The sequence below is a fragment of the Gymnodraco acuticeps genome, unplaced genomic scaffold, assembly GCF_902827175.1.
Source record: "Gymnodraco acuticeps unplaced genomic scaffold, fGymAcu1.1, whole genome shotgun sequence".
Lineage (NCBI taxonomy): Eukaryota > Metazoa > Chordata > Actinopteri > Perciformes > Bathydraconidae > Gymnodraco > Gymnodraco acuticeps.
The window spans coordinates 264,607-289,696 of NW_022989877.1; the positions used below are offsets into that span (position 1 = coordinate 264,607).

The following is a 25,090-nucleotide window of genomic DNA, read 5'->3' on the forward strand; positions in this document are numbered from 1 at the left end:
TCAATGACCCGAGCTCCCGCAAACATAAATATAACTGTCGAAGATAAAAAAGCAGACAAGAAATATTGCAGTGTTATACCAAACTGAACAAGATGAGATTGCATTCTTTAGTGGAATAAAACTGAAATAAAAATGGGGAAATAATCTATGAAACATCTTTTATTTCATTAAGACTGTACGACCCATTATAATAATAATAATAATAATAATACATGGGACTTTTATAGCGCTTTTCATGAAACTCAAAGACGCCTATGCAATTCCATGGCTTTACAAAAGGGAAAAATAAAGTGATTAAATTCACATTTCAATTTCTGAAGGGCATCAGAAAAACCTGAGAGCCTCAAATGAGGTGAAATAATAGGGGATTGTAAACCAGAATAAAAAATTAAAAAATGCTAAATTGCTTACAGTTGAAGTCCAGCCCTGTCCAGGCATTAGTGTCAGTGCCTCAAGTCTTGATTGATTGATACATTTATTTCGAACAAGTAAAATAAATAATTACAGAAACAAAACAAATGTTGCAGTGCATAGTCATGTAAGAGAAATCAAAACAAAAAATGACATTTACAACAACAACAGCATTAGCAACAAGCTAATCAAGTCTTGATGCCTTGTTGAATTCACCAAAAGGCTCACAAAATGGCTTCTGATAACCCTCTGCCTGCTTCTGTTTTAGAGAAAGGTGCTGCATTGGTGGTTCAACCCACAGCAGCACAAGTTAAGCAGGCTTTGGGAGTAACTTGTTAGTCTACGTAATCAGGGTGCCGAAAGGAAAAAAAAATAGACGTAATCAGATTTGTATTTCCTCTCTGTAAACTGTACTGTTCTGTAGGCTAATACTTTAAAGGTAGGGTAGGTAAGAATGGAGAAACCAGCTCGAGTGCGCTAGAATTTGAAAGTACGCAGCCGAAAAAAATCTGCCCCTTCCTTCAGACTTCCTTACAGAGCCCCTCCTCCAACACACACGAACGCGCACATGACCAATGAGGGCACGAGATAAGTTTGTGCACAGATGGAAGGCTGACAGGCAGGTAGGCCATCCAGTTATTTTAGCCGGGCCGGTTCAGATGATTGGTCGTGCTTTTTACAGCACCACGGCTTCCACAGATGACGTTTTTTTTATGTCCACCATTAAGTGTGAATCTATACGCCTACTGCCTGAATCTGCTTTATGGTTTTCACTTTCTTTGGTTCATTTGTTCTTCTTGTGAATCTATATGTTCATAAAATAATGTGAGCTTAAAGGTGGGGGTAGGTAAGTTTGAGAAACCGGCTCGAGATACACGTTTTGTTATATTCCATGGAATGCTCTTAACATCCCGATAGCAATCATCACAGAGAGTATAATGTTAGAATCCACTGCAGTAATGCAGGGAGAAATCAGAGCTTCATCAGGCTGATTCTTATTCCGCTTTATGTTGATCAGCTCTCAGCCACAGGGAGCACATCTGGATATTTCCACATCTGTGTCTATACGTTTGAGGCTGGAAGAAATTGTGTTTCTGAGTATGTAATTAAACAACTCAAATGCAATCATGCCGAGTGTAAGCAATTCATTATTGTAAATGATGTCGGCACATGACTGAGGGTCACGCCGTGCTCTCTTTCAGATCAGTAGTGAGGCAGTGAAGCACAGGAGAACAACTGGAGCTCAGTCAACATGGCTGGCAGCAGAAGCAGAAACCGGTTTGTTACCAGGTTGACACGTACGAGGAATTTGACTTGATGTCATGGTGCATACATAAAAGTCAAACAGAAATTCAAAAACACAGATAGAGAACTATTATAAGAAATTATAATAACATTCAAAAATATAGTAAAATATAGCAGTATTCACAGAGAAATAGAATGGAATACAATATGGAATAAAACATGGGATAAACTGAGGCATCAGGGAGAACACTGACGCTCCTATTTTCTTCCTCGTCCACTCAGTGTGTCTGAATGCGGGTTTTTAAGTGTGTTTGCATCTCGAGTATGCTTGTGCCCTTGAATGCCCGTGAAGACGTGCTTGTGACTGCTCACAATCCACATACTAAAAGGGACAAAATGAGCCCAGAGCAGAGGATGAGACCGAATGTGTCTCCAAACCAAGAACAAAGAATCAGCTGATTTAAAAGTTCATGGACTCTCACCGCTTTCTTTGCTTCTCTTTCCTCGTGTACTCAATTCATATTATTACACCGCTTAGTTTAATACTCGATTCTGATTGGTCGATTAAGACATTCCAGAGGTTGTTGTTCACTAACACACTGCTGCTAAGAAAGACCAAGGGACTATGTGCAGTCATATCAATACGATGAAATATGTTTGGTCAATGCCAGCTGTGGTCAACAATCATTGATGTTTACCATCAGAAATCACTGCGGGTTACTTTTTGAGTATTCATTTCTATTTCTGCTGTTTGGAGAGAACAACATCTTGGATTGTTAAAACTGTCACTATACTATAGTAAAGAAAAGCAAAACAGCCCAAGGATGTCAGAGAAGAAGACAGACACTCAGAGTTAAAAGACTGGTTAATTGAAAAAGAAAGACTTGCAAGTTAAAGAAAACCTTGATCAGTCATTTTAAGTAATTTCAGCGGAAGCAATCCAACCATTTTCAAATCACTAAAATCATTATACATTGTGAGTCAAGTAGTTGGTTTATTACATTACATGTCACTTGTTAGACGCTTTTATCCAAAGCGACTTACATACTCAATACTGTGGACAATCCCCACAGGAGCAATCTGGGGTGAAGTGTCTCAGGGACACAACAACATGCTGACTGCAGTGGGGTTTGAACCTGTGACCCCCTGATCCCAACACCAACGCACAACCCACTGCACCACACGCCTATTTAGTATGCAGCGGTGTAATAAGCAGCTTTATGTGGAGCAAGGCGGACATTAATGAGAAAGTGAAACTGCACCTAGCTTAGCATAAAGACTGAAACTTGGGGGGACATGTTTGCCTTCAAGACTCACTAGAAGTAACTCCCTGGATAGGACATTTGTCCGGAGATATATCTGTCTGCATACAAATTGAGTTATCTCCAAATTATTTCTAACAAAGCTTACAGTTCACCCAAGAATGGCAGAGACACAACAACGGTATGAGAACTCTTTTGCCAACACCTTTCTTAGAGGTATCTTTAGACAGACTCTTGAATACCTTCTCCTCCTTAGAGTGCGAGATAGTACCAAAAGCTTTAAGACTGTGAAAGCTCCTGCAGGAGAAAGCCAGTTTAGGTCATTAAGTACTGTAGCTACCGTCCTACTTCAATTATACCTTTTTGGGGGCAAAGTTTGAACAGAACTTGTTCAGTCATGTGTTGTTTTTTTTCTGGTGTGAAGCTGTCCTCATTCTGTTGGACCTTTCGGACATATTTGACACAATACACGCCATTTTAATTGATTGCCTCAAGTTATGGGTTGTCTCTAGTGTGGTTTGAAGCTGATCTGATTTCCTTCACCAGTAGGAACGAGATAAAAAGTCAAGAAATGCCTGCCGGTTTGACTCAAAGCAATAAAGCACAAGATGTATCTATTGATTCTGTTAAGACTATTATTGTGTGCTAGCCTGTGACACACACACACACACCCCTGTTTTGTTGCCCTAAAGCGACCTACGACCCATGTTAGTTAGCACTTATCTTTCTTATCACTGCAATGAATAACAACATGGATAATACTGCGTTTATTTTTGTTACAAAGGCTGTTTCTATCTGTTTATGAGGCAAGGAATATATTCACATTTCCCTGCCATGACAGCTGTGAGCTATCTTTTCCAAATACATTCATCCCTGAACTGAATGAATTAAAATCATTCATTTCGGGGAGGAATGTTCAAGATGAAAGTTCAAGACCTGAAGCTGCTGTAAACCATGTACTCAAGATCATTGAGAAAGGGCCTAATATGCTTTTGGGGGTTTTCCCTTTCCTCTGGTGTGTTATGTACTGCAGGTTTCTGTGCGTGTTGGTCTTGCTTTGACTCCTTTGTTTACTTCTGTATAGTGACATAACTATATTACACATTGTATGTGATAGGCTAAGGGGCGGGACATCTCTAAGCAGAACATGAGCAGAAAACGTTCCTCTTTAAGGGTTAGATAAGAGTGATTCTCTGTTCGTCTTGAAATAGAGTTGGAAATACAATAGTGATTTGGAATATCAGGTAAAGGAGAATCTTACCTCTGTTTCAAAACCAAAAACACTTAGCTATATCTATTTCACATCATCCTAAAAACCTTCAGGGTAATTCTGATTACCCTACACATGCAACCTGTTTCTCCCCAAGCCTCTCCACATGTCTGCATACGCACCAAATGTGTCAGACTTCACCCGTTCACACCAGTTTTAGAATTCTGCGTGAGGAGAAAAACGTCATCTGTCAGCGAGGTGTTTTTCCACCGCTCGTCACTACTGGGAATATTCTGTCTGCTTGTGTTAGCGCCAAACGAAAACTCTATTTTAAACTCAAAACTCACCTATTTACCATTCAGCATCTCCACAGTTGTCTCTATTTATAAGATGTGGTTTCTCTCCTGAGGGCCATGAGATCTCAAACTGTCTACCAGTTCTACAAAAACTCTAAATCTTACCAAGTATCTAGTCAGAATATGTCTTTACACCATAAGACATAATAACTTCAGAAGTACCACTGCAGTCAGATATCGGGTCTTGTTTTTAGAGAATGCATCATCTTGCTAAGTCAAAACATCCTATTTTGAAAATCACCAACTAACATCAGAAAACAGAAAACCTTTGAGCATTTGCGGCTCATATTGTAACAACATTTCCTGATTCTGGTCAAATATAGCTCAAAATGAGTTCTCCCAGCTAATTACAAGATCTGGTTTATCTAAATATCCCGTCTTATTTCAAAGAAATCTTACCAGGCAAATGTTCTCTTGTTCTATTGGCAGATTTATGTACTTATTAAAAGTGAAAACAGCTTGTTTTAATGATTTGTTCAACTTGTTTTTGGAGCAGCATTTTTTCCAGTGAGTGCCCTTGCTTCCTTCGTCTTTCCTCGACCGTCCCTCCTCCTCCTCCTCTTCCTCCTCCATCCTGTTTCTGATCATCCCTGGTCATGTCCTGCCTCTCACCTCTTCTTTCTTCACTCATGTCATCACTAGCTTTTTATTAGCAACCCCCCACTTTAAATGTTATTTTATTCTTTATTATTCACCTAATTTTATATTGTTTTATTGATTTTATAGGTTTGAATCTATTTCTGTTGTACCTATATGTTCACTTGCATCGACTCAGTTGTCTTGTGTCTTACCTGTCAGAGAGAAACCATTATTTATTTTTATTTGAATTATCATACCTTTGACCTCCTTGTGTCTATCAACCTGATCAAATGTTATATTTACCTCCTTGTACCTTTAAAGTTCTCAACAAATAATCTGAGGGGAATTTCTTGTTGTTTGTTTTTAACTTGTGATGTGTCATTTTGTAAAGCACTTTGAGCTGCATGTGTATCAATCAATCAATGTTTATTTATATAGCCCAATATCACAAATGTTACATTTGTCTCAGTGGTCTTCACAGTGTGTACAGAATATCAGTATGACAATACGACACCCTCTGTCCTTAGACCCTCACATCGTACAAGGAAACACTTCCAGAGAAAACCCACAGTTTAAAGGGAACATGGGAGAAACCTCAGGGAGAGCAACAGAGGAGGGATCCCTCTCCCAGGACGGACAGACGTGCAATAGATGCCGTGTGTAAATTGCTGTATAAATAAAGCTTTATTATTATTGTTATCATCATGTCTTGTGTCCCTCTCTCTGCTCTCCACCTCCACTGGCTTGATGCTGCCATGACGTTGATTTCTGCTGCCTCCAATTACCGCTGTGAGTCAGAAAGCGCTGGACGACGCTTCAAAACAAACCGAGGTCCCGTCCTTAAAGCTACCCCCCCCCTCTCTCCTCTCCTCTGCGAATATGGTGAATTATGGGTGACTCATATCTCCACTCTTGTCCCGAAGCACAGGCACAGATACACGAGATCCCTCAGCAAAAACACTTTTCAAAACAACGACCAAAATGTGGTTCAGTGTGGTGTTGTTTTGTTTACCTTTGTAGGGTGCTTGAATACCTTCTAATAGAATAGAGTTTTGATTCTGTCAGTGTGTAAAATCTGGTTTAAACACATGTAATTACTTATTATCAGCATTATCATTATTATCATTTGGATTATTATTATTATTATTAACGAACACTTAGTCTGTGTTGTGATTTATAATGATTACTTTTCACTTCTGCTGGAAGACGTCCAAAGAGAGAAGCTGGACCTAAAGCATCAGCAGCTCACCGTGTTGTTATTGTTGGTATTGTTGATATTGTTGTTATTGTTGGTATTGTTGGTATTGTTGGTATTGTGGAGAAATAAGAGCCACAAACACACCCAGCTTCCCGTTTTTTAACAACTCAAATCCTACGGAAACAGTGCAGAAAGGCTGGGGGGGGGGGGGGGACAAGTATTCAGAATTCTTATTTTACTATAAATACAAAAATCACCAAAACACTTACTTATGATTAAGTTATGATTAATCCTAGGTCTCATATCAGCAACTATAATACATCGTTATATTTAGAGAAATTGCTGACAACAATGTTAAATGAGTATACATTCAGATTGTTATTAGAGCTGCATTAATTAAGATGTGTTGTTGTAGCTGGTGAAGGTTCGATAGTTGTTGTGTTAGTTTAGTCCAGTGACTCCCAACCTGTGGGTCGAGCCCCCTCTAAAGGTCGGGACATGATTAATGAGGTGAAAACAACATATCATGAACCTTAAAAGTTATCTGTAAACCGTTTGATAATCTGACCTCTGACGTTTAAGCTTTTAACTTATTTGAACTATGTAACAAGAATAAAGAGGACATGTTGTGCTCGTTTTCAGGTTCATATTTAGTGTCTCTCCTGGGACATGTCTCCTTGCTTTAATGTTCAAAAAGCTTTTCTCATACTGCCTGTGCTGGAGAACCTCTTTTCACCCTCTGTCTGAAACCAGAGCCCAGTCTGCTCTGTTGTGATTGATTAATAGCTTAGAGATGTCCCGCCCCTTAACCTATATCACGTACAATGGGTTGGAGCGCTATATAGAAGCGCAAGTATTACATATGTAACGGTGCGGGAGAGACCATTGACATGCATACAAACCTATAACACACTACAGGAAAGGGAAACCCTAAAAGCATAATAGGGTCTCTTAAAGGGGAAATCACCACTACATTTGTTTCATTCTCTGGACCCTGAGTCTGTAATAAAGTTTTCATTCATTCATTGGACTCTTCATGCTTGACCTACATTGGTGTAATACATTGCTGTGAATAAAAACAAATGTTCCCTCTAAAGCTTAAAGGTTAGACCCTCTGATTAAAGTCATCTCTAGTGTATAGAGACGAATTACTCTATTTAATGTTCTGTTTCATCAGTTTCTGCCCCTTTTGCCCTCTGACATTTCATCTGACATTATAGTGGTTTATCTCCTCCGAGAAAATAAGTTCATTATGAAGTTCGGCTATGCAAATTTGTCAAAGACTTTTCCGGCGACCCCTGTGACTCCGTGAACTGTGGCTGGTATTAAGATTTGGGAAATGAAATTCATTCATGCCAGCTAAGAGGTTTATATCCGCACTGAACTGAACCCTAATGTAATCCCATATATGCAAAGCTCCTGAGGCTCATCCTCTCACCTCTTTTTACTTCCTTCTTGGTCCCTCTGCCTCCAGTCCAGACGGCTCTTACGATACAGCAGGTTCATGTCGCTGCGGGGTCGCTCCTCCTCGCAGCCAATCACAGCGCAGTGCAGCCGCTTGCTTCGCCTCTCTATGTCACGCAGGAAATGCTCGACTGCCACATCCTGGGCAGAGCCCGAGCTCATGGTATAGAAGAAGACCCGCGAGAGGGGAATGTATGTCAGAGGCAGCCTCCGCCAACTCACCTAAACAAGAAGAAACAAGGGCAACGTTTCAGCTCATTAATCATTTACAAAAACATGTTTAACAGCTTCCCAACCTACTTGCAAGTTGACAGTGATTACTTTGTGATGTGGCGACGCACATTGAACCCCGAAGAATCAAACCCAAATTACTAGGCAGAACTTTAGGGGAATCATTGCTTATCATTCTCACCGTGTCATTTGGAACAACGCTGCCCATTACTCCGACTGGCAGCCTTCAGAGACGAGACACGGTGATGCATGATGAAGGAGTTTGCAGTTTTGTTCAACCCAAACCTCTAGTGTATCACAAGAAGAACTATTTATACTTTCCTTATGCAGTTATGAATATTTGAGTAAGCATGGTAACTCAGCTGCGGAGCGTCTCTGGCTGCAGGCCCTGGGATGGCCTAGCTAAGCCTGTCTGTATCCACACAGTAATGTGGTTTGTCATATGTAGCGCAGGCACAGCTTCCTACTCACACTCCCCATGAGAAGCTTGTTGTGGGGCAGATATCTGAGGACCAATGTTTTTATACTGGAGAATATGAATGTGCAACTCAATTGGCTGAGAAAAGCACAGCTGTCAGCTGATGCATGTTCCCAGTGTTTTTCCATCACAAATAGCAACAGAGTTTGACGGGTTTCTTATACTGGTGTACAGTGGAGCATTATCTTCAGTGCTTCATCAGTTTGCTTTGAGTTACCGCATTGTTGGTGCTCAAACTGAAGCAGTCACTTTATATGAGATGCATTAAAGCAACATTATGTTTTTTTATCTTAGAATAACTATAGCTTCAGAATCATTTTGATGCTACACAGACTTGTAAAAGGGGGAATGGTGTCTCTGTCAGTCGCACTTTGTGCCCCAGGCCCCTTTTTTTCTCCACTATGTAACTTGGGGGAGCGGGATGTAGGATACACTCTCCTGGGGAAAGTGTGTAAGGCTTGACGGCACTGAGTTGTTGTTGGTTTATTTGATGGAGAACATTATTTGGTTTTCCCTCTAGTGTCCTCTGGCTGCTCTGCCTCGACTTCCTGATGGACAGAAAGCTTTACTTGTTGCTAAACCGCTAACTAAAGCTCACTGGAGGTAGCTTTGCTCTTAGTTTGAAATGTGGAAACCACTTCATCAGCAGGCTATCTTAAAATTGACCGAATGACACACTTAGATTTCCGGTCTCGAGATCTCATACTGCAATATGTTCTGTAAAACACTATAAAACAAAATGATGTAATCTGCTTTAGACATTTTCAATTTTTGCATTTCCCAACAATGAAGCTTCATTTGCATCCAGTTTAACTTAACTTATTATATTATATTTGTATTTACTTGGACTATTTGATCTGTTTTATTGTGTTGCACTGTTGAAGGAGCCTGCGACCTAAGCTGTTCATTGTCATAACACTGTAGCTTTGTACAAATGACAATAAAAGCTTTGAATCTTGAATAAGCTCTGGATTTTGCTTTTATACCCTTTGACTAAAGATGCAAGCATCAGGAAAAAGGCCATGACAGTAACATTTTCCAGCAGTTTAATATCTGTTTTCATTCTGTACACATTCAGGACCACTTAAACAACACCTAGCATCTACTTCACCACATCCTTATTGTTAGGAAAAAAGCTCAACCATCTTCCCTGTAAAGAGAATAATTGGCAGCATCAGGCTCCGTCACCTGGTCCAGGCAACATGTGGAGATGTGTATCTGTGTGTGATGCTTTAGTCACGGCCCAGTGTGCCATCCAGTGTGTCAGCGTGCGACTGCTATTCTTGTAAACCTCAACCCTCACCGCAACCTCGACCGATGCTGCTGCCATGCTTGCTGACTCGATGTTAATCAGGTTAGGGAACTGCGACTGTGGGTTGGGCTTTTGTTCACTTTGATTTGGGTTTTTGGGGATCTGGCAGCACTGCAATTGCCGCATTATGAGCTGAGGGTTGGTGTGCAATTAGCTTAAAGAACCAGAATATATTCATCTTACATCTGCAGGCATGTTCATAATCAAACTGCAAGCATAGCATTTTACAGATTGACACAAGAAGAAGAATCAGGTAGGTTGACACGTATGAGGGATTTTACTTGGTGTCGTGGTGCGACACCAAGTCAATTAAAAACACAGATAGAGAACTATTTTACGAAAACTATAATAACATTAAGAAATATTAAAAGAAAAAATAGATGTATAGTAAAATATAGCACTATTTACGTAGCAATAGAATGAAATCAAATGGAATAAAATAAAGAAAACAGATAGTGTACATTGTGTGCATTAATGTTAAGCATAGAGTCAATGATGTGGCTGAGGTAAAGTGTCAGTGGGGGGGCCGCAGTTCACTCTTCAATAAGTTGGCTGTGATCAATTCCCTAGAGTCACTTTAAATCCAAAATAAATCCAGAGCGTTTAGAAAGTTGTTTCAGGAGCATCTGTAGGGTCAGGAGGCACTTGGATTCCTCACATTAGACCCAGGAGGCAGATGGAGCCATGATTCATTTCTCCAGATCTGCATGCAACGCTGCAGACTCCTCACTCGTGCTCATAAGCAAACAGATCACACTAACACACTGAGAGCCGCCATACATGCTAAACACACACGTGGCCACAGGCTGTGATGCGGTAATTGCAAATGCTGCTGATTTGAGTGTGGGTTAAGGATGACAGAGAATTCAGATCATTATCGACAGAAGATTTAGAAATGCTAATTTGGGTGGAAGAAAGGGCAGAATTTAAATTATGCTGTTTAAGATTTTTTTGCTTTTACTGCATCTTCGGTCTTTACTCGTCTTTCACTGCCTCTGAGTTTCACACTTCAGGAACGCTCTGCCCTCCAGCCTCCTCTCAGAAACACTCCAGAGGTGGGAAGTAGTGGAGTACAAATACTTCCTTACTGTACTTAAGTAAATTTTTCGACTTTTTACTTTTACTTCTTACATTTTGAACACAAATACCTGTACTTTCTACTTCTTACATGTTGAACTCAAATACCTGTACTTTCTACTTCTTACATGTTGAACACAAATACCTGTACTTTCTACTTCTTACATGTTGAACTCAAATACCTGTACTTTCTACTTCTTACATGTTGAACTCAAATACCTGTACTTTCTACTTCTTACATGTTGAACACAAATACCTGTACTTTCTACTTCTTACATGTTGAACTTAAATACCTGTACTTTCTACTTCTTACATGTTGAACACAAATACCTGTACTTTCTACTTCTTACATGTTGAACTTAAATACCTGTACTTTCTACTTCTTACATGTTGAACACAAATACCTGTACTTTCTACTTCTTACATGTTGAACTTAAATACCTGTACTTTCTACTTCTTACATGTTGAACTTAAATACCTGTACTTTCTACTTCTTACATGTTGAACACAAATACCTGTACTTTCTACTTCTTACATGTTGAACTTAAATACCTGTACTTTCTACTTCTTACATGTTGAACTTAAATACCTGTACTTTCTACTTCTTACATGTTGAACCCAAATACCTGTACTTTCTACTTCTTACATGTTGAACACAAATACCTGTACTTTCTACTTCTTACATGTTGAACTTAAATACCTGTACTTTCTACTTCTTACATGTTGAACCCAAATACCTGTACTTTCTACTTCTTACATGTTGAACTCAAATACCTGTACTTTCTACTTCTTACATGTTGAACACAAATACCTGTACTTTCTACTTCTTACATGTTGAACTCAAATACCTGTACTTTCTACTTGTTACATGTTGAACTCAAATACTTGTACTTTCTACTTGTTACATTTCCCAAACAGGCTGGTTCCTTTAGTCTGAATGTGTGTTTGGTGGCGTGATCATTATTCTTTAGAGTCATTGCGTGCCTATTGATTTGAACACGATCCGTGTATCCATCATTTCCTGGTCTTCTCTAAAGAAGAGGGACCAATGGAAACGTTGTCATGGTGCCGTTGTTCAGCATGGAAACATTCATTAGCTAACAATGACATTATTGTTCGATTGATATAAAGGGAGGTCAGGTACTCTTTAAAACAGCTGCTAGTTATGGGTACTTTTTACTTAAGTACAATTCAAAGCCCTCTTTACTTTTACTTGAGTAAAGAAGTTTAGTCAGTACTTCTACTTTTACCAGAGTATTTTTAAACACGAGTATCTGTACTTCTACCTGAGTAAAGGATGTGAGTACTTGTGCCTCTCTGAGAGTCACACACACAGCGCTGGCCTGGCACTGACAGAGGGGGCAATGCTTCCATGAAACATATTTGCATTTAATTACTTTGGGGTATATCATCTCTTTGTTATTTGCAGACATACACAAGATGCCAACCTGCCTCTTTTTTGGATTACAGAAAAAAGCATTCATGATATATTTGCCTTTGCAAAGCTGAAGTAATTAGATTGAAAGGGCCGATAGTACAGAACATCTTGTTTATTACAGACTTGATCTTCTCCTATGTACACGCCGTTCTGGGATGTTTGTGTTTTCATCCCTCCAAGGCTGAATTATATTGCACAATTGAACTTTGTAACTTAGTATTGACAATAAACAGCTGCATCAGAGCTGCGGGAATCGGCTCTTGAAACACATTGAATGTAAAGATTGTGTTGATATTAAATTAAAATTGAGTAAATCAGTTAAAAGACTACATTTTGTATTAAAACAAAAAATAGTGGAGGCTCTTTGTGGTCCATTTCACCTCTGGACCTTTGCATGTGTACATGCGAGAGGGTTGAGGCCCAACAACTTGTGCAAAACTCCTGACAGAAAGTAAAGTCAGGAAACATCACAAGGACTTTCCATGTGCAAATACTTTTAAGTCTAATTTTATCAATAATGTATGATCTGTAGATTTTAAAGAAGACATATTAAGCACATTTTCAGGTTCATATCAGTATGTAGTGTCTCTGCTGTGACATGTCTTCATGCTTCAATGTTCAAAAAGCTCTTTATTTTTCTCATACTGCCTGTATGCACCTCTTTTCACCCTCTGTCTGAAACCAGAGCCCAGTCTGCTCTGATTGATTAGCTGGCCGGCTCCGTTGTGCTTGGTCAACAGCTTAGATATGTCCCGCCCCTTAGCCTATCACGTACAATGTGTTAGAGCACTAGCCAATAGTAGCGTGAAGGTTACATCGAGATGTAATTATGTAACAGAAGTAAACAAAGGAGTCCAATGGAGGCGTTGGGGGATGCCAATAAGAGAGAACTTTAGGATTTTAGCCTTTGCAGACCATTTACATGAAAAAAAGAAGCACAATAGGGCCTCTTTAAAACACAAGATACAGTTCACTGGGTTTATTCGGTATGATTCACCAGACACTCTGCTGCAGTTGAACCGGAGAAACAAACAGGGAAGAGAGATGAGGAGAGAGGAAGCAAGAGAGGAAGCAGGAGGAGGAGAGATGGAGGCAGGAGGGGGGCCTGATGAAAAATGGGGGATGCCAATAAGTAGAGAGTCACTGAGGGATCAAACGAGCTGCAGATAAATATGATTAGGCGGAAAAAACATAAAAACCGTGAGACTGGAGTCTGATGGAGGAGAATATCGAGGACGGGAAGGTGAGTGTGGAGAGGACAGTAAAAAAACAGTGAAAGGCAGCCAGACTACTCGAATGGGGGAGGGAGGTGAAATCAAGCCTCTCACACTATAGTCGCTGTGTGTGGTCTCCTAGCAACACTGTCAGCCATGCATCTCTTCTTCTCCAGCCCCTGAATATGCAACAAAGAGGAGAAGAAGAAGAAGAAGAAGAAGAAGAAGAAGAAGAAGAAGAAGAAGAAGAAGAAGAAGAAGAAGAAGAAGAAGAAGAAGAAGAAGAAGAAGAAGAAGAAGAAGAAGAAGAAGAAGAAGAAGAAGAAGAAGAAGAAGAAGAAGAAGAAGAAGAAGAAGAAGTGTACCTGAGATCAATACGTATCCGTCTTAGAACAGCAAACTCCCTTGAAATGTTTAAAAGCAAATTAAAAACCTATCTTTCAATTCTCACTGATATCATTGTCCATGTTTTACTGCATTGTTTCTGTTTTGCTTTTATTTAAGAGTTGTATTTTAAAGTGCACCTATCATGCTATTTTAAGGCATATATTATGGGTCTCAGATATATAAAAATATATAAAAACACATCTACTGTATGTGTTTTTCTCAAAATACAAACAGATCCTGCATTTTAGACATCCCTCATATCCCTCTATTTCAGCCCTGTTAGAGAAACGCGGATGTTGGGTCCTTAGCTTGAAGAAGAAAAAAAGAGGAGGCGGAGCTAATGCCTGATCAGAATTCTACCGGAGTTCTGATGAACTAAGTACTGGGAACTAAGTACGGCAAAGTACTTGGTGTGAAAGCGCCTCTTGTTAATTAATAAAGAAAATATTTCTGATACAGATTCAACAGTATTTAAAGTGGACTTATCATGCTATATTTGAAACATATATTGTAGAGCCATACCTATATAAAACATGTCTGTGAAGTTTTTTTTTCAAAATACCAAACAGATCATGCATTTTAGCCATGCCTCATTTCGCTCTATAGAGTGGCGAAGTCCCTCCCCTTCCGGTGGACCTCCATGGGACCTTATTTCGAAAAAAGTATGTATTGAAGTCAATGGAGAGAGAAAGATTATCTTTCGATCCCGTTTGAATTGTGCCACGAATTACACATATGATGTTTGTCAATTTAAAAGAGAATTTTGCAAGTCAAAAAAAAAAAAGTGTCGTAAAACTGTGAAGTAACACATTTGTTTGTGTGAAACGCTCAATGAACTACATCTCTGGTCTCGCAGCACAACACACGTCACCAAGATGGCCGTCACTACTGTCTTGTCAACAAAACTATTGACTACCCTCACTATCACCACAATGAAACACGTCCAGAAGAATGTCATGCAAAGCTGCCTGCCTGCCTTCCTTTGATTCTCTGACTGCCTGGTCTTAATTAACTGTCAACCATTTGTGCAGATAGCATGAAGTAGAAAAGATCGGCGATCGCCGATGTTAGCGTTAGCATTTCTCCCCCGGGCTTAAATTGTGTATTATAGAATGATCCCACCGGTGTGACAGTACTCTTCAAAGGGTTCACGAAATATGACTACTACTCTTACTGTTTAACATTTTGGGTTACTTAATGTTACTTCATATTAAGGCTAATAAAAATGACAAGGCTGTAATGCTAACTAAAGTGCTAGCTACTAGCTAGGTAGCTAACTTGATCCAGTCACTCCTGGTCCTTTCATCAGATGGGAAGCGAAAGAACGAGCAAGACCCATTGCTGGTATGATAACTGTGGGGGAAACTTCTGTGTAGCAATGCAGTGGGAGTCACCGACTCATGAAGGAGACACGGGAAGAGCAGGAGCTTTGATGTCAAACACTGATGGTTTATTTGGAGCTTCGGCCGGAGAATTCACATCACAAGTCCAAGAGCCAGAGGTTCTGACTTCACGGTAGAGTTGCCACGTCAATTCTGGAGCGCCTCTCTCTCGTTAGCCCATTTAACTGGTTTCGCAGAGAGTAATCAACATATTTGAGAAGATAGCGTAAACAGTTGGGAACACTGAGTCACTTGCGTCTGACACTTATGGCCTCGAAGATTTCACACCTTGGAGTCCACAAACACAGAGAAGGCAGTGTCAGTGTACCCACAACAATAAACCATCTGTGACCTAGGGTTGCCCGGTCATAGAATGGGAACAACAACATCATGGCTGAAGCAGCCTATCTCCTTAAAGGAGATAGCAGACGTCAGGGTTGGTCATGCACGTCATATTTAGGAGTCTAGGATAATTATTTCCCTAACAATAACAACCTGGTACTAAGCACACAGGCATCTTGTTAAAGTTATCTTATTTTAGCCAGCGCCATATAGATAGATTATATATATGGCGCTGATCTTAGCTATCTCTTAGTGGAGGAAAACAATTGTGACATCACTTATGCGACTCTGGGATTTGTAGTCTTTCTAGTTGCGTATTTTTCATAGTCTTATATTTCAACAGATTTACGACAAATTGTGACTTTTAAGACATGGAAATTATTTTTTAAGATTGACAAACATCATATGTGTAATTCATGGCACAATTCAAACGGGATCGAAAGATACGTTTTCTCTCTCCATTGACTTCAATACATTATTTTTCCGAAATAAGGTCCCATGGACCGGAAGTAGATGGGCGTGACTTCGCCTCTCTATTTGCTCTATTCCAGCCCTGTTTTTGCAAGGGCTGATTCTGCTTTTGTGGCAGACTACAGCGCCACTTACAGGCCTGGCATATGTACTACAGCGTCTCCAGCGCTTTCGAGCGGTCTCTCATTCCCCTGATAGGTGGAGAGTTGCCCATTATATGCGGAGCACCCCTTTTCTGACATCAGAAAAATTCAAATAATAATCAGCTCCGTTGCAGCCCCGTTTTTAGAGATTTGGGTACGGAGGAAAAGAGAGAGGGTTGTGTTTTCTGACACTTGGTGAGTTCCCTGACACACCGGGGACACATATTCATGTATACAAGACGTACAAGTGTGCATTTTGCATGATTAAGACTTTGTAAATCTATTCTTCTTCTATTCTAAAATGATGATGTCTTTAATGAACAAGGCCCACGTGTTATGCTCCTTTTATCCCAAGAGTAAAAATTGTGTATCCTTTTCACAAATTCACAACAATAGGAAGAAAAAATGAAAAACATCTTGCAGTAGACCTTTGTTAATTAATACAAATTTATTTCAGATGCTGATTACACAATATTAAAGCCTTCTTCTTCTGTGTAACTCTATGCTCAATATCCATTTTGCCTCTCTGGACATCACAAAGTCTGTTTCCACAACATGAAATCTGACTAATACAATCAAAGGAACAACATGACATCTTATATTATTGCCTTTTTAATGCTTTTAATGTTAATTTTCAACCTCGGTGTCAGTTAAATCCGACTTCTTACTTCAGCTCTGGATATGAGGAGCCGGTTATTAAGCATGAAAATCAGGTAAAGGTATTTCGCAGCAGAACAATTCATCACCTGTCACTGAGGGGAAGAATGTAAAATAGATATTAACGGGGGCCTGGAGGATGGAGTAAGAAGTCTGGAATACTAAAACAGGAGCACCATGAAATTAAACAGGTTTCCTTTCAAATAAAAAATTGCTTCTGATCCCTTATCTACAACCAGGCCTGGGGAGTAACAGATTACTGATCCCAGGGTTAAGTAATCAGGATACAGGATAATCCGTTAACTATTATAACAGAATACATTTTTAAACCAACCATAATCATACAGCACGCTCTTCAAATACAGTGTTTGATTTTAATGTCAGTACCATGCTCTAAAGTAGTGCCTTTTCATCTTGATAATGATTTGGGCTGTATAAATCATTGACCTCAACTTAATAAAACACACTTTTTGTCACGGTCCGTCTGTGTTGTGTTTTGTCTGTCTCTGGTTTTCTGTTTTATTTTGAAAAGTGTTCACCCCCTGTCTTGTCTGTTGATTCCTGTCTCTGTGTTTGATTTCTGATTGTGTTCACCTTGTGTCCCTGTGTTTTCTCCTCCCTCCTCACCTGTGTCTTGCTTGTGTGATTAGTCTTGTGTGCATTTCAGTTCTGGTTTGTCTGTCTGTCATTGTTGGATTGTTGTTTGTCTCGACTGTGTTCACTGGGAAGAGTTCTGTTGTTGTATTTAGCCTTGAAATAAAGGTTTTTTCTGTTTAAATCTGCGTTTGGGTCCTGCCTGCTTCACTCAACCCTGACACTTTTATCACAACGTAATACCTCCCACGGGTAAGATACCTGTTTGAGAGTCTGAAAGGCACACAGGATGTTCCTCTGACAGCTCTATCTTACGTGCAAACTTAAGAAACATGTCAGCCTTCAAACTAAAATCCTTGGAAATGTTTGCTCTCTGCCAGTTGCAGAAACACTTTCAAGCAACATCCACTGCTTCATAAAATCCAACACTAGGAGAAAAATTAATCCAAGCCTCCCTTCTTGCAACAACATGCTAAAAAGTGCTGAACAATTCAACCAGACAGATGCTGATCCAGTCCAGGCAGCACAGCTGTCTGAGCTAACAGCTACAAGCTAACAGCTAACTAGCTCACAGTAGCAACAGTTAGCTTTGTGGTTACATGTCCTGGGTCAGGATCAGGATTTTAAAAAAGTGAATGGTATTCACTACTTACAATAAAACTAGACATAATCAGATAACTTTCAAATTTAAACTAAAATGGGGATTATTAGCAGGATTGCAATGTTACAATACATTTTAAATAAAGATAATTATATTGATAGGCTATAGATGTACCGCCTGAATTGGTTTTTATTCAAGCTACTTTTATTCTGCTTTACAACATCTTCCTTCCCAACGTCACATTGTTCTGTTGTCTTACACACAAAAACACATCTCATTGATATTTTCTCTTGTTTTTATTTGCATTGCATTTGATATTGAGGTAATCCACAAGTAAAGGAAAGTAATCAGGATACATTACTTTTGTATTTTGATGATTTGATTCAGATTAGGTCACTGATTACATTCTTTTACAGGTAACTAGTAACCCTCCCAGCAGATATTCTTGCAGCATAATTCATATGTACTTTAAAAGTGTGCCTGTGGTAAGAACAACAAGTCTAATTTCATCATTGTGCATCAGTCAAAAAGAGGTCACTGTCTTCACATTATACACTATTCCCTCAACCTCCTTCATGTACTGAACATTTTACAATATTTCAGTGAAACGCCTGCAGCTGATGGGAATGGACAGGAGGAGGAAGAGGAGGAGGAGGAGGAAGATGTAGAGGCTGATGTATGACTCCAGGCCAGAGGTGAAAGGCACGTGAGAGGCATACAGGAATTTTGCTGATTAATCTTTTTCTCATTTGATCTCTTCCTGATGTTTTCAACCTGACATAATACAACCGAATAACCTCAGTATTTTAAGGGGATGCTCACGTGGAATAAATTAATTCTTAACGACTCCTTACATCATTCTTTTCGGGGTCAAACTACCCAAATACTCTCGCTTAAATATACATGGCACTACAGACACTTTGCACTCTTTGAAAAGTGTTGTTCAACCCGAGTGGCCGCTTAATTTTTAATGGACTGCAACCAAAAATACCTCAGAAAAAAAGCTTTCCCTGCTCCCCCTTGGCCGGCAGGAAACGCCTGGAGCCACAACAAACTCACGGAGACGCTCAGCTTTTGTCAGAGCTTTGCACCTTTCCTGCCGACAAATACATATTTCACTGATGGCGTGTGAGTGCATCAGTGAAACTCCTTATGTGCTTATGTGTTTCATTGTTGTATAAGCTACAGCCTGAATATGCTGAATGAAAGGCAGGTTTTCCTATAAATAAAATCATTTTTGATTCTAAATATCTTGGTTTCTTCTTTTCTAAGGTCACATTGCTCTGTTGACTTACATAAAACACTTAAGTTAAAAACATCTTATTGATCCACAAGTAACTGAAAGTAATCATTCATTTTACATTTGATACTCAGATTAGGTCACTGATCACATTATAACCCTCCAAACCCTGACAATGTGGGAATCACAAGCATTTCAAAATGTGAAGAGCTGCACTTATAAAGTGTTACCAAGTTAATACAAAAAAGGTAAAATAACGCAGCTGTGTGGTTAAAAAAGAGTTGGTCAGTAAATGACCTCTGCTTCTCGTTTCCTTCTTCCTTGCCTTCATCATCTTCTGCACCGTCTGCAGTAACCAAGGTGACCTTCTGCCCTTACACACATGAACAACGCTTACAGATCCACAAACCCTCAAACAACACTTGTTGTTTCTCTGTCACACAGGTTTTTTGAGGAAGTATCATATTGCAGACAAAAAGAAGTTAAAGAGGAAATTTTCTGTGACATGTCTCCATGCTTTGTTCAAAAAGCTCTTTATTTCTCTCATACTGCTGCAGCACCTCGAGAGTGTTACATATTGATCTCACTATGCTACAGAAGTAAACAAAGGAGTCCAATGGAGGCGTTGGGGGATGCCAATAAGAGGGACATTTGGGATTTTAGCCTTTGCAGACCATTGACACGCACAAAAACCTATATTACACACTACAGGAAAAGGGAAAACCGCAGAAAGCATAAAAGGGCCATTTCAGGATTGAAATCAGATAAAAAGCTCTGCAGCCCGTCACTAGACTTGGTGTGACGAAAGAGTGCAAAATCACACATTTTTCTGATGTCAAGATAATCTGCTTCTCAGTGACTTTATTCAGCGTTGTACATAATAACACTCTTGTCCATTCTACGTCTAAAGAGGGAGATCTCGTCTTATACAAAGAAAAAGTCTATTTTGGCTGCTTGGAAACCCGACTGGGAGGTGAAGCGCTGCAGGGAAGCAGAGAGGGAACTGAAAAAAACCCGAAGAGCTCCACTCTGCAGCTGCACACGCGCCACTGAGCAGCATCCCTCGTAACCAGGATCTGACTTATTTTAGATGTGGATTACCCAGCAATATTGCCTGCCTGTTAGTTTGAAGTCTTCCTCGAGAATTGCTTTTAAAGGAAATGCTCATAATAAAAATATCCAGCATGTCTGTCAAATCAAATTGAGGGTGGAACACTAAAAATTTTCCACAGGACTTGATGTTCTTTTCTCTTGAGGTAGTGAGAAATATCATGTCTGCTATATCTTCTCTAATCAACACTGAAGCACTTTGATGATCCATAGCAGCCAGGCTTCACTACACGTCTTTCCCAACTCATTCACAGATTTGATCCAGCAGCTAAACACATCTTAGCCGTCAGCGCTTCCGGGTGTCCAACAAGACAAACCTCATAAAGTATTCAGCAACAATTAATCAAAGCCCACTAGCCCACAGCAAAACCGTAATCAGCTGAACATCAATGTTAACTAGACACATGATTTGCCTGCAGCAGCTTGCAGTGGGCATGACTCCCATCTCAAAACAGCTGGTGCCTTTTAAACTGCCTTGTTTTCAGTTAAAGGTTAAAGAATTTAAGAAAGTTAATGTGAAGATGACAAATCTGTGTCTCTTAACTACATGACTTAGTTGAATTCTGATTGGTCAATTTGGACACTCCACAGATCTGTTAATGTTGGCTATCAGACCTCTGCTAAGAGCTAAGGAGGATCAAGGGACTATGTGCAGTCATATCAATCCCCAGAAAGAAGTCCAGGTTAATTTAGGGTCAGCTGTTGACAACAAACATCAGAAAACACTATTGTATACTTTTTTTATATTCATTTTTATACTTGTGGAGAGCACGAAACATTTGATATATGATGGCTAATCTGTCCCCAGTTAAGAAAATAAAAAGCGCAAGAGAAGGAAAGAGGTTAAACGACAGAGAGCTGGACGTTAGAGGAATCAACAGAAGAAGACAGACAGGAAGTAAACACTAACTGGGCTCTGCAGTGTTTAAAGACTGGTTAATGGAAGAGAAAATGATCAGACTTCGACAGTTACAGAAAATCTCGATCTATGCTACCGCCATTTTAAGTTACGTTGTTGTTGCCGCAGTTCCAGCTGTCGAAACAAACCATTTATTTCTTAGCTGAAGCAATACGATAGGCCTACATTTAAATCAATATAGTGAGTCTGGTCGTTGGTTAATTTTGGCGCGTTTCCACTACACGGCCTCGCTCGTTAGGACAGGCTCACTTTATGGCGCGTCTCCATTACAGTTTAGGAACTGGGGTAGTAGGCCTATCTATAGTAACGCAGTGTAGGCGGAGCGATCGGCTTGTTGTTGTCCTTCACTACGCGATACTCACTCTTCATCTTTTTCAGTTTTTCCCTACAAGACAGTCCTCGAGTAACCGCTTCCGCACATCAGTGTAGAGACCTCCTGAAATACTTTCATATTGCGAGTTGTCCCGTCGAGCTCCCGCTGGATCTTGTCATCTGCAATAAAGTGTAGGAACGTCGTAACTTCCTCGGCGGACCACGGTGTGCTTTTCTTTGCCATTTTTGTTGATCCTCTGTTAACAAAAATGCTGTTTATAAAAATGCTCCAAGCTTCGCTATATATATATATATATATATATATATATATATTGCGACGATTATCTCTGACCAATCAGCAGTCGAGAGTGACGTCACAGCCTGGTTGTTCCTGGCCCTAGAACCCCGATTTTATGGGGCCAGAAAAACAGTGAATTAGGACCCGCTAGCCGGTACTAGGCCAAGTGGAAACGCAACCAAAAGCGGGCCGCTGACGTCACAGCCCTCTTAAACGGGGCTCCGCGCTGTAGTGGAAACGCGCCATAACTGTGTAACTAGCGGGATAATGTGCCGCAAGGCGGTTATTAATGAAAAGAGAACAACAACATACTGATCAGGATCCAGACGTGAAGCATGCCTTAAATATACAACCTGGTTACAGAGGTGACTATATTATATAACCTTTACACAAGTAAACAAACTAAAATAAACTGTCTCCAACAATCAGAATGGTCCCAATAAATTGTTATAATAAACCTGCTGCGTTCCTTCTGATTGAAACGTGTGCCGCAGCGTTGGTGTGATTAGAGCCAGGTATAAGGCCACAAGTGGTCTTCCAGCATTTTAATCATCCTACTCCGTGTGCTCAAAATCCCCCGGTAAGCGAGTCATAGCGTAGGTTGCACAAGAGAAGAACACACACACATGCCCACACACACTCTCCCACTCATTCATCTCCTTACATACACATCATGTCTCTCATGACCCGATTGTTGGCGCCCCGCAGTGATCACAAGCCTGCCAGTAACTCAGAACAAGAGATTTTGTAAAGGCATTTTGTTTGACAAAATAAAGAGCTTGTGTGACAAAAACTCTGAAGGTATGTTTCTTTTTTTAAATAGTGAATATAATCCCCTCAGATTCTGTTAAAGAGCTGTTGAAAATCAGTAAGTCAGACATGTCTTAGTGCATTTTGAGTGTCTGTGAAGCAGGTGAAGTGGTGTGAATGCCGGTTTGCTCCATGGCCTCTCAGGTGATTGGCAGGTTTTCAGCTCGGGGTCTCACTTGAGCAATTCTTATTCCTGTCGTTCCCGCTGCTCACTGCACTGACAGTGATGAAATGAAAAGGCACTAACTGGGGCAAATGGCAGGTGATGGAAGATTACACACTGCAGGGCGTCTGGCTCGGACAGTGTGTTCTTATATGTGGTACTATCATAAAAAAAAGAGTAAGGAAGAATATCACTGGCTTTAAAAGGAGCACTGTTATGCTGTTTTTTATTTCCTGTAGTGTGTTATTTAAGTTTGTGTGCATGTAAATGGTCTGCAAAGGCTTCAATCCTAACGTTTACTCTCCCACACACTGACTGAAACGCCTCCATTGGCTTATTTTGTTTACTCCTGTACAACAACGCCCACACTACTATTGGCTAGTGCTCCATCACATTGAACATGATAGACTAAGGGGCGGGACATCTCTAAGCGGTTAACCAATCACAACAGAGCCGGCCAGCTAACCAATCAGAGCAGACTGGGCTCTGGTTTCAGACAGAGGGTGAAAAGAGGTGCTGCAGCACAGGCAGTATGAGAAAAATAAAGAGCTTTTTGAACATTAAAGCATGGAGACATGTCACAGAAGAGACACTGCATACAATTCTGAAACCTGAAAATGAGCAGAATATGTCCTCTTTAAAATGTTTGCTAAACAAAAAATGGCCTTAATTAAAAAATATCTTACATCTTTGTATTTGCAATCAGTGAGAAACAAATCTGAGTTTGATTTGGTGTTTCCGCTGCCATCAAGCCAATCAGCTGGGATCCTTTTGAGGACACATGAAGATTGCTTTGACATTTACAACACGTACTTGAGTCACCCTGTGCTCACATTTGCATTTCAGGAGTCGTTGTGTTCCCTCACCTTTTTCACACACGGCTGCTGAACCCTGAGTTTTTTTTGCTGTTGGCCTTTACGAATGCCACAGACAATAAATTACCGCTGTGAGATTCTTCTACAATCATAGCCCGCATCAGTTTCAGATAGTACATGTAAGGAGAACGATGTTTGTGGGACATACATATGTGATGGTTGGAATACACAGCTGCCAGAAAAAACACATGCCACCACATGAATTAGTGAACATTAGTCAAGGTCTTTTGAAGGTCTTAAGCATGTTTTTGCAGCACGTTAATGAGAACAGGGACAGACTCCAAACCACTTTGGACCACTTAAGCAGCCTGAAACATGTTTAATTCAAAATACATTACAATATTCTCCACCATTACTGGTCTCAGATGCTGAAATGACTTTGTTAGGGGCTCCTCGGAGATAAACGGCACACAAACCAATGTAAACATTGCTCTCTGTCCCACAGACATGCATGTTTGTCCATGTGGAAGAAGCTGCATAGATACAGATGAATAGGGGGTGATTAACATGACCTCAGAGCCAACAAGAGAGGAGTAACTGTTGGCTCCTGACTTTATTTATTTTGCATGGTACCTTACAAATGGAAGGTTTAATGAGAAGAAAACAGAGGGGGAAATGAACCAAGATGAGTTGCCCCAAGGAAATCATTAGCACACATCATTACTCTTGACTAAACACCGCAATGAAGACTGGATGCAGTAAGACGCTTAGACTGTAACCAAAAAGAAGACATTTAAAAAGCGAGCATTGCAATTAGACATATATATCCCAGACATCCTCCGATTGGAAAAAGGACATGTATGTAAGTATGCCCTTTGAAAGTGTGTAGTCAAAAACATCCATCACACATGGAAGCTGCACAGGGAGTTTTCCAAATAAAGCACTAAGAAAAAAGCAGCCATTTGTAGATAAAAAGGGTGCAGTGAATGTCTTTCAATTAAAGGGGACATATAATGCTCATTTTCAGGTTCATATTAGTATTGTGTGCCTCTACTGTGACCTGTCTTCATGCTTTAATGTTCAAAAAGCGCTTTATTACTGTTTGCAGACCATTAAAATGCACCGACACCTATATTTCACACTACAGGAACGAGTAAACAACAAAAAGCATAATAGGGCCTCTTTGAAATGGAGAAATTCATTTGGACATCCTCCGATCAGATGAAGGACACACATGTATGACCTTTGAAAGTGTGTACTCACAAACATCCAGCAAGGTGGCTGCAGAGTGAGTTTTCCAAATAAATCACCAAGAAGACGGCTACCCTTTGTAGAGGTATGGGTGCAGGAGAGGTCTTTCCATTTAAACCC

General features: G+C 40.1%; 1 protein-coding gene across 2 annotated transcripts in view; it reads right to left on the minus strand.

Moving 5' to 3' along the window:
* Window positions 1-25,090, minus strand: part of LOC117534103 (neuronal tyrosine-phosphorylated phosphoinositide-3-kinase adapter 1) — a 44,182-nt gene that overhangs the window by 9,629 nt on the left and 9,463 nt on the right. For both annotated transcript variants that reach the window (XM_034198162.1, XM_034198153.1), the window contains exon 3: window positions 7,700-7,947. In XM_034198162.1, coding sequence (XP_034054053.1) covers window positions 7,700-7,887 — 188 coding nt within the window. In that variant the 5' untranslated portion in view covers window positions 7,888-7,947. The remainder of the gene's footprint in view (window positions 1-7,699; window positions 7,948-25,090) is intronic.